Below are 10,809 nucleotides of genomic sequence, written 5' to 3'. Positions count from 1 at the left end.
AATAGATCAAGCGGATCCAATTTTATCTTTCTTCCACACCCTTAATAATGACTCCACACCCTGAAAATCCATTCCCAAATAGATTCCCTTGACTTTTGCTTGAATGAGTTAGCAAATTTGTTATTCTCTTTGGTAATGTGGCACACCTTTCTACCTCCCCTCTAGGAGCCTGCTTTACTTTAAGTCTGGTTATGGGGCTAGAAGTAACTATTGGTGGGTCCTGAAGGACATCAGTGTGTCTTGCTTGGGATTTCCTTCAGGGAAAGTCACTGAAGACAATAAAGGATTAATTTCTTCAGTCAGAAGCAGAAAAGCCAATACTTCAGGGGGTGTGGACAGGGGTGCATCTCATGCTGAGAGTGGAAAGACTGTCTCCTTAGGAAGATAAGCCCTTGAGAATCTGAGGGTTCAAAGTTCTCAGTCTCAGGGAAATCCTCCCATACAGCTCCATTCCAAGTTACAGGATCCCACTCTTTACTAAATTGATGTCTTTACTTTCACTGCCTATACACTCAAGGCTGTGGCTTGAATTTTCATTGTAGTTCAGCAAACATTATGAAGAAGGCTTTGAGTTGGTTTTCTGCAATGTTCCGGGGCTGGCTGGTGAGAAAATCCTTTTCCAGGGTGCACTCAGAATCCTTTAGACTGCTTATGTGCACCTGGCGCTTGTCAATATTATAACTTAGTTGTTTTCCTTCACAGTATTCTGAGATGCTAGAAATTGGTTAATTTTACCACAGACTTTGTTTCCCCCCCTTTGTCAATTTATCTAGAGATACGAGAAACCACCAATCCACATCATCATTTCCTTACTTTCCTACTAATTGTCAAAAGTTTTATGTACATAATAACAAGATTCCTTGTATCTCACAATAGTTGAATCAAGATAATCAAATACATTTTACTTCATGAGTTTATTTTTTTATATTTTTATTTTTTAACTTTTATTGCATTATGATGAGAAAAGTTACATGATTTCAATTTATCTGAATTTGTTAACATTTAAAAACGTATTTGAAGTAAATGGAATTAAATCACATTCTTGTTTCCCTTTTGTAGCCTAACTACTCCCAGACACGCCCCCTTCAATACCTACCATATCTTTTTTGTCATATTCCTTAACATTTATAAAATATTATATAAATAAAAATGAGTATTATATAACTTGTTTGTTATAAAACAACAATTAATTTAACAGTCTTATGTAGATGCTTCTCTACAGCAATACTGAAAATACATACTTTTTTCTCAATATAAATTTTAAATAATTCCAAACATATTAACTGTATATTTCAAAATAATGCATCGATACTAGTATTTTCTTAAATTAATAGAAACATATAAAGTCTCTTGATTGTTTGTTTTATATTTAGTAGAATTTAAAATCTTCGCTCTTACTGTGGTACAAGCCCAAAATAAGAACAAATTTTGACATTGGATTTACCTCCATCTTAGCTAAGCTGAGAGTTGACAGTTCTGCTGTGCCAAGGAATGAATTGTAGGCACGATTTTTGGATACAGATTTCCTGCTATGGTCAAAGCTATTTTACTTGAGTGAGTGACTTCATTCTCAGCCCACAGAAAACAGGTTACATTCATTTAAGAAATGGTATGTGTATTAAGATTGTCTATTAATAAAGTCATTCACCAACTGTTTCAATGAATAATGGTTCTGCTTGGAGGGTGGCACAGACATTAGGTGAGGGTAAGAATTTGGTTCATTAGCTATGATAATTTGGAAAAGCCTTCATCTCAGAGAAAGAGTAACTTATAAAGTCCTCTTCTTCAAACTTGATACAAGAATTACAAACGTCAAGCAAAGCATTCAGTCTCATTCTTTGTTGTTCTCTTACAAGACACTTCCCATGTTAATTGTCTGTTTCTATTGGGTATATAAATATTTTTGAAATATATAAGTTGTTCTAAAAACCATAACATAGTGTAAAAACATAAAATAAACAATACTACTAATAGAGAGGCTGACATAGGAGAAGCAAGATTTCAAGACCCTTATGTTGTATGCAGCAAGACACTGTCACGAACAAACAAGCTGAATGTGTATATACATTGTACCATATTGGACCTATTTCTCTAATTACCAAATTAGAGAGACCATTGGATGACAATCAACAAATTTCTAATTCCTCATATTTTTGGATTTCAATCGATTAGGATATGTTGGTAATATTAATTTTCATATTAAGATATTAAGAAAAGTAATTGTCACTTCCTGTTGTTTTTGTTGTAAGAGGTGGAATTGGTTTTGTGTGTATTTGTTGAAAGATTACTTTCCTGCTTCGTCTAGGGTGTAGTTTTGCTCTGTATGTTGATGTTTTCCATCCATTATCCTTTGTAGGGTTGGATTTGTGAAAAGATATTGTGTAAATTTTGTTTTGTCATGGAATATCTTGATTTCTCCACGTATGGTAATAGAGAGTTTTGCTGGGTATAGTAGCCTGGGCTGGCATTTGTGTTCTTGTAGGGTCTGTATGACACCCGCCCAGGATCTTCCACCTTTCAGTGTTTGGTGAAGTGTGGTATAATTCTGATAGGCCTGCCTTTATATGTTACTTGAGATTTTTCTCTTAATGCTTTTAAAATTCTTTCTTAGTGCATTTGGTGTTTTGATTATTATGTTACAGGAGGAGTTTCTTTTCTGGTCTAGTCTATTTGGAGTTCTGTAGGCTTCTTGTATGTTCACGGGCATCACTTTCTTTAGGTTAGGGAAGTTTTCTTCTACAATTTTGTTGAAGTTATTTACTGGCCCATTACATTGGGAGTCTTCATTCTCTTCTATACCTATTATCCTTAGGTTTGGCCTTCTCATTGTGTCCTGGATTGCCTGGATGTTCTGGGTTAGGACCTTTTTGCTTTTTACATTTTCTTTGACTGTTGTGTCAATGTTTTTTATGGTGTCTTCTGACCCTGAGACTCTCTCTTCTGTCTCTTGTATTCTGTTGGTGATGCTTGCATCTACGACTCCTGATTTCTTTCATAGGGTTTGTATCTCCAGGGTTGTCCCTCTTTCTGATTTCTTTCTTGTTTCTATTTCCATTTTTAGATTCTGGATGGTTTTGTTCATTTCCTTTACCTGTTTGTATTATCCTGTAGTTCTTTAAGGGATTTTTGTGTTTCCTCTTTAAAGGGTTCTAGCTGTTTACCTGTATTCTCCTGTACTTCTTTGATGATGTTATTTATGTCTATTTTGAAGTCCTGTATCATTATCATGAGAAGTGATTTTAGATCTGAATCTTCCTTTTCCGGTGTGATGGTGTGTCTAGGACTTGCTATAGGAGGGGAGAATTGGATTCTGATGATGCCAAGTAACCTTGGTTTGTGTTGTTTGTTTTCATAAAAATATGGAACGCTTCATGAATTTGTGTGTCATCCTTGTTCAGGGGCCATGCTAATCTTCTCTGTATCTTCCAATTTTAGTATATGTGCTGTTGAAGAGAGGACCATGAGTTTGTTAATTAGCACACATCTTGGGTTTTCTGTATTTTCCAATAATCTATGAGAGACTTCAGTAACTGTAGCTCTTGGCAAATTAAAACTTATTCGAGATATTTGAAAAATTTCTCCTTATACTTCTGTTGCTCTAGAACCATATTTGTATTATGCTGGATTTGCTAGAGCAGTGGTTTTCAATCTGTGGGCCACAAGTCCCATACAGGTTACATATCAGATATCCTGTATATCAGATATTCAAATTGCGATTCATAACTAGCAAAATTACAATTATTAAGTAGCAATGACATAATCTTGTGGCTTGGGGTCACCATGGCATGGGCATGAGGAACTGTATTAAAGGGTTGCAGCATTAGGAAGGTTGAGAACCACTGCTCTAGAGAATCAGAACTGATAGAATGAATCACACACACTCTCTCTATATATATATGTTATATGTTACATAATATATAATAATTAGATATATAATATATAAATACACACACACACACACACACACACACATATATATATATATATATATATATATATATATATACACACATATATATATATATATATATATACACATATACACATATATACATACATATATATATACATATATACATACATACATATATATATACATATATACATATACACACATATATATATACATATATACACATATATATATATATATATATATGTGTGTGTGTGTGTGTGTGTGTGTAAATATACATATATGAATCAACTACATGCTGTGGTCCAGAGAATTCAATAATGGTTGTCTGCCATCAAAAGGTCCACAAATACACTAGTTTTTTTGTTCATGAGGCTGGATGTCTCAGGTAATCTTCTATATGTGCTGGAATCCAAGAGAAGTAGTTTCTAATGCCAGTGAAAGAATATACTGGCTAGTGAGAATGAGGGCAAGCAGCCAAAGAGCAAGAGATTCCTTCTTCCATGTATTTTATGTAGATAGCCATAGAAGGCATGGTCTAGGTTTAAGGTAAACCTTTCCCCCTCCAAACATCTGAATTTAGAATGTATTTTCTCACTTCAGATGATTCAGTCAAGAAAAATCCCTTACAGGTGTGCCCAGCCCTTGGGCTTTAGTTAATTCCTGATATAGTCAAGTTGGCAGCCAAGAATACCCATCACAAATGGAAATCTCTTTAATCTGATGAGATACCTCCTCCTCCCTATATGCAGCATTTAACTTATGAAGAAAAGGGTCCCAGACTGATGTATAGGTTTTACACTGAGTCATGTGGGAGCAGGCAGGAGATTCAAGACTTTTAGCTGGGCCCTTTAGCTGAGCCCCAGAGACCTCTACCTTCAGAAATTCATGCAGAGTACACGGGCATATGGGCAATCACACAGCCATGTGCACTCCATGCATAAACACACATATCCTTGCTGATCTATGATAATTTAATGTTCTCCTGGATCTCTGTCAAAGTGATTTCTATCTCCCAGACTGAGTCAGACACAGTGGCCTTACCTGGCACAAGGGGTGAGGCTCAACAGGTGTTTAGGTGATTAAGGTGTGGATGAGAAAGCAAGAGTGTTGGAAAGTGTGTGTTGGAGCTAGATCAGTTGCCTTCCAGGGCTCTGTGTGGAAAAATACACGTCAGACAGGATTATTCTGGGTATGGAATAATATCCCAAGTCCTTGTTGTTTCATCTGAGGGAAGGGTGACATTAAGAAACTGTCTAGGAGGTGGGGGAGATGGCTCAGCATTTAAGGGCATAGACTGTTCTATTAGAGGTCTTGAGTTTAATTCCCAGAAGCCACATGGTGGCTCACAACTATCGGTAATGGAATCAGATGCCCTTCCTGACATGCAGGTAAACATGCAGATAAAGTATATATATTTTAAAAAAAGAATGAAACTGCCTAAATTGACTAACCTGTGTAAATGTGCCAGTTAGATGTCTCGGTGGGTAAAAGTGCTTGCTGTCAAGGTTGATCACGTGAATTTGAATTCTGGGACCCAAGTATTTTAAGGAGAGATGACACTTCCAAAAATTGCCCTTTGATCTCCACATGTGAGCCATAGCATGCTCTACCACCAATACTAGTAAGTAAATGTAAATTAAATATTCCTAACAGACATGAACAAAACAAAAAGAAAAACACAACTTGTAAAGAAAACAACAATAACAAACAACCTGAGTAAATGGCTGTGGATTCAGATCTGTGTTTACCTGTCAGTTTAATTGCTGGAATCTTATGGTTTATGAGAAGGCATTTTAAACATTGTTGTTTTTGTTGCTGTTGCTGCTTTTTTGAGATAAGTTCTCACTGTGTAATCCTGGCCGGTCTCCTAGAGATTCACATTCCCTTCCCTCGTGAGTGCTGGGAATAGACTCAAATGCCTCAAATTTACCTACCCCAAGTGTTGTTTGTTTTTCTGTGTAGTCCTGGCTGTCCTGGAACTCACTCTGTAGACCAGGCTGGTCTTGAACTCAGAAATCCACCTGCCTCTGCCTCCCAAGTGCTGGGATTAAAGGCTTGTGCCACCACAGCCCAGCAACTTGAGTCATTTTAGTCTCAGTTTAGACTTAAATTTGTAAGCTCCATCTTTGTGACCTGTATACTAGGCTTGGGAACACCTTGCTCTTGCTTAGAGTACTGAATGAAAGAAGGACAGGACAGTTTTGCAGAGGGGAGTGACTCTTGCTCGATGAGTGGCAGCTGTTGTTACTACTGCACACTGCATGTTCCTTTCTTTTTATTATTACTGTTACAATTTTATCAAGGTGAGCAGTCTTTTATGTTTCTTCCATGCATGTGGTCCCTTCTTAACCACTGCCTTCATCTTCTCCTTTCCCTCCACCTTCCTTCTGGCTCTTCCTTCCTCTTGTCCCACCTTGGTTCAGCGCAGAATCAGATGGGCACGAAGCTCATGGTGTACTTTGGTATGATCCTGATAAACCCTGAGGGTCTGGAGGACTCGTTGATGTCTTCTAGTTTCATTGGGAACTTGAAACGGAAGTTCTGCAAGATGGTGGTGAGGAACAGGAAGAGCTCCATCTTAGCCAGGCTGTCTCCCAAGCAGTATCGCTTCCCTGAAGAGGAGAGAGGGAAGGAACACAGGCGTGGAGGCAGCTCTTGCTGCTGCCTTGCCTCAGTACCCAGTGCGCAGTGTGTTGTCTTAGGGAGAAGGGGCTTCTACACTGGAGTGTGATGGATCGTTAGGAAAGGTTCCTAAGCCTCTCAGAACCCCAGTGTCCCTACACACAAAGTGGGGTAACCCATGGTAGTCGGGGCAATGAGAAATCCAGATGCTTCCTCTAGCAATTACCAATTATACTCTCAAATGTGGATGCTCTGTTGTAGTCCCATCCACTTATTCATCTAATTATTTATCAACTGTATCTACATATGCATATATGTATGCACACATCTGTCTATTTGTCTGTCTATCTATCTATCTATCTATCTAGATATATATCATCTATCTATTATTTATTTCTTTTTAGTTTTTTTAAGTCAGGGTTTTCTCTGTGTAATCTTGACTGTCTTGTAACTTACTCTAGAGACACAGGTTGGTGTTGAACTCAGAGATCCACCTGCTTCTGCTTTTTGAGTTTTGGGATTAAAGGCATGTTCCACCACCACCTGGCCGTTGTTCCCTTTTAAAGAGTCTGAATATAGAAGAAATGGCTCAGTGATTAAGAACACTATCTTCCAAAGGACCCAGATTCAATTCCCAGCACCCACATGGCAGCTCATAAATGTCTGTAACTCCAGTTTCAAGGGATCTAACAACTTTACACCAATGCACATTAAGTAAATTATTTTAAAAAATGAAGATAAACAAAAAAAATCATTTAAAACTACATTAACACCCCCACCCCTGCCCTGGTTTTCTGAAAAAGGCCACTGATCCCATTAATCCTTTGACCTGCATCCAATATGTCTGGTGCTTGGGAGGTACAGGGATTGGAACTGGTTGGCTTGATATTAGGCTGCAACACAGAGAGGGGAGCTGGCATGAGCTACCATGTAGGTGTGAGTAGTGGTCCAATATCCCAGTGTTTTCTTACCAGTAGAAAAGGGCAGAAATGCAGGGTTCTTCTTCAACTGTCCCTTGTCATCCAGGAAGTGCTCTGGGTTGAAGTCCTTGGAGCTAGGAAAGAACTTTGGGTCTGTCATCAGAGAACCTAGTACAGGGAACACTTCGGTGCCCTGGAAGAGGGAAGAAAGGAGTTTGAGAAAATAGACAAATGGAGAAAGGACCCCAAGAGGTGCTAGTGTCTAAATGAAGAAATCTGAAATGCGCAGATGCAGGGGTCTCCTGAGGAATGGGCATTAGGGAGTATGAGTTTTGAGGTGATGTGATGTGATGTGTGGCACCAGGAGTATGAGATTTGAGCTCAATGGCGTTCATGTTTTGAGATAGGCTGTTAGAGTGACACCAGGCCTTTATCTCCAGTCCAGGAGTTGAGATATTGGAAGGTAGCAAGGCAGAAGAGCAGATAGAACTTGGAGTTCAAGGCAATGGGATCAGAAGTTGGGAACATGTGGATGGATCTCCAGAGGCACTAAGTCTAGGAGATGTGACAGCAGAGGACACTTGTGAGGCTGACATTGTAGATGGGGGAATTAGAGTGAAGTTAGAGTGCTGTAGATAGGGCCCCAAGGCATCAGGAAGTGGACTGAAGGGCCCTCCTGGATGGCCACAGCTGTACCTTGGGAAGGAAGAAGCCACGGAAGGTAGTGTTCTTGGTAATCCTTTGAGGAATGCCCAAAAAAGCAAAGGTAGAAAATCTCAGGATCTCATTGATCACAGCCTGGGTGTATGGCATCTTTATATGGTCCTCATATTGGGGCTGTCGGTTCCTGCCAATCACCTGGTCAATCTCCTTGTGGACCCTGGCTGGAAGACAAAGAGAAATGGGGTGTTTATAAAATCCAGGGGTCGTAAAGCAGGTGCAGCAGTTCACATGTGTAATACTGCATGTATTGTGTGTCTCTGTAAATGACATTCATAGAGACAATTTGAAACCTATTTTCATACCCAAATGTTGGCCAGGGTCATTTGATCTTTTTCCTGACAGAATCATTGTGGGGAGAAGGAGGAATCAGAGCAGGAACCAGAGATCAGGGATCTGGTATGCAGTAGGAAATCAATTTGGCAATGTCTAATATTTTAAACAGTTAGGGAGAACTATGTTTATGCATTTAATATGTTGCTGTCTATGCTAATATTCATAGCAGGGCATATCTGAGCATTCAGGGACCTGGAAGAGGTGAGGGTTATTGTCAGGTTGGAAAAAGTTGGATTATCTGGGGTTCCCAACTTCTTCTCTGCCATACAGCCAGCCTCACCCTCTACATCTGGATGCTTCATGAGTAGCAGGAAGCCATAGCGTAGTATGGAGCTGACTGAATCAGAACCAGCAAAGAAGAGGTTTAATAATGTCATTACTAGGTTCTTCATGTGGAACTCTGAACTAACATTTTTCCCCTGCAGAGAGAGAGAGAGAGAGAGAGAGAGAGAGAGAGAGAGAGAGAGAGAGAGAGAGAACACAAATCTCTTTTAGTTTTCTAAAACTTTCTAGTTGTTCTTTATAAATATTTTTATTAATTCTTTGAGAATTTCATTTATTCTACTGCAAATACATTCACACTCCTATTCCAACCCCTCCTAGATGAATCCCCTTCCATACTCACTGAACTTTGGGTCCTCATATTTTAGACATATATGTGAAATGCACTTTAAACATATTCTCCTCTATTATCTTCTATTTTCCATTTTGTTGAACTCTTTCTTATTCCTAATAAGTCTCCTTCCTATTTTCCTTGTTTTTTGGGGGGGGTTAGGGGGTGGGCAACTGCTTATAACTAGGCTTGGCTGCACGAGTGTGGGTGAGGGGTTCTTTACTTGAGAAAGGGCAATTTACTAGCAGCTGTGCCGCTAAGGAATATGATTTCCTCCTCTCGAAACAGTCATCAACTGTGGATTAAATTTCTCATGGAGGAGAGGGACCCAACAGGCACCACTTCTAGACTTTTCTTTAGATCCAGTTCTCAAAGGGTCCAGACCAAAGGTGGGAAAGGTAATCTCCAGGTAGTGTGGAGCCTTGGGTTTGCAAGAGAAGCTTTGCTCATTTCTCTTTCTAGGTAGCTGTCAGTCATTCATTTCATGGCTGGAATATTTAGAGAGTGAAGGGTAAGGACTGTGATAAAGAACACAGATGCCCTGATGGGGTGTGCCATTAGAGACAGGTCTGAGAAACAGACCAGAATTTAAATGTCAGTCTCTCCTCCCTTAAAAAACTCATAGAAGAGCCCCTAACTACACCCTTGACCTTCATGTGCAATAGAATTCCATGTCCTTTCTTCTCAGCTGTGAAGGAAGCCCTTTAATAACAGGTTGCCCAGGCCACTGCTGTGTATTGATGTGTATTTCCTAGTGGAGATATGAAATGCTGGAGAGCATGTGGCTAACTGCAAAAGCCTGAGAGCCACAAAGGCAAGGGTGCATGGTTTTCTGACTACAGGATGTCACCATGCAACTCTGGGCACATTTTCCCTGATTGTGAAATTTAGGCTCTACAGGATCTTCGACAGTAGCTTCAGTGCATGCTAAGTAGATGAATAGCATGAAGTACTGAGAACAGTACTGAGGGGAATATTAGTTGGCATGGTAATTTGCTTGCCCATTCCCTGGCTTGGATAAGGAAGGGTCAACAGATGTTTAACTAAGATTGGGACTGTAAGGAGCATCATGGAGACTTAATGAGCCTCTGTTCTTCCTTTTCTAGGGTGACTTCCAGCTGCCCCAATTTAGACATCCCATCCCTAGATGTTGGGATCACCTTTTGCATGTGAATGAGAAAGGAGTCAATGAAGTTCCGTGGGGAATTGGGGTCCAGGGTACTGTGGTTCTGTTTCACTTTCTGGATCATGAAGTCTTCCAGTTTCTGAGCATCCTTGATGATCTGTTGCTGTGGTCCGGGCAGGAACTTCATCACTGAATGGAACATGTCATAGAGCTTAGGAAGGGAGGAAAAAAGATGGGAAGGAGACTTCGAAGTGGCGTGGGAGTGCGACTTGTTCGAGGCATCCATCCAGGTGCTAATGTATTTATTTGAGGCTGGATTGAAATAAACAGCTACTCTACTTTATTCTTAAAAGAACTCTTTTTATTCATTTTGTTGGTGGTGTTATTTATTATTATTATTATTATTATTATTATTATTATTATCATTATTATTAATTAGATATTTTCCTTATTTACATGTAAATTTCTCCTTTCCCAGTTTCCTCTCCAAAAACAAAGAAACAAACCAAAACAACAAAAACAAACCCCTGTTGCCTCCCTCCTCCCCATGCCTGCC

General features: G+C 39.4%; 1 protein-coding gene and 1 non-coding gene across 2 annotated transcripts in view; both read right to left on the bottom strand.

Annotated features, from left to right (window-relative positions):
- Nucleotides 1-3,353: 3,353 nt before the first annotated feature.
- On the bottom strand, nucleotides 3,354-3,459 carry LOC116104207. The gene has a single exon (XR_004123742.1). It is a non-coding gene; the product is annotated as a U6 spliceosomal RNA (small nuclear RNA).
- Nucleotides 3,460-6,346: 2,887 nt separating this feature from the next.
- The window catches only part of LOC116100316 (cytochrome P450 2A12-like), a 16,832-nt gene continuing 12,369 nt past the window's right edge, over nucleotides 6,347-10,809 (bottom strand). The window contains exons 3-7 of the mRNA XM_031384132.1: nucleotides 10,288-10,565; nucleotides 8,795-8,933; nucleotides 8,155-8,342; nucleotides 7,510-7,651; nucleotides 6,347-6,528 (exon numbers count right to left, since the gene is read on the bottom strand). Coding sequence (XP_031239992.1) covers nucleotides 6,347-6,528; nucleotides 7,510-7,651; nucleotides 8,155-8,342; nucleotides 8,795-8,933; nucleotides 10,288-10,565 — 929 coding nt within the window. The remainder of the gene's footprint in view (nucleotides 6,529-7,509; nucleotides 7,652-8,154; nucleotides 8,343-8,794; nucleotides 8,934-10,287; nucleotides 10,566-10,809) is intronic.

This window comes from Mastomys coucha, unplaced genomic scaffold, assembly GCF_008632895.1.
Source record: "Mastomys coucha isolate ucsf_1 unplaced genomic scaffold, UCSF_Mcou_1 pScaffold21, whole genome shotgun sequence".
Taxonomy (NCBI): Eukaryota; Metazoa; Chordata; class Mammalia; order Rodentia; family Muridae; genus Mastomys; species Mastomys coucha.
The sequence above is the reverse complement of the archived record's forward strand: the minus strand, read 5'-3'. Positions and strand labels throughout refer to the sequence as shown.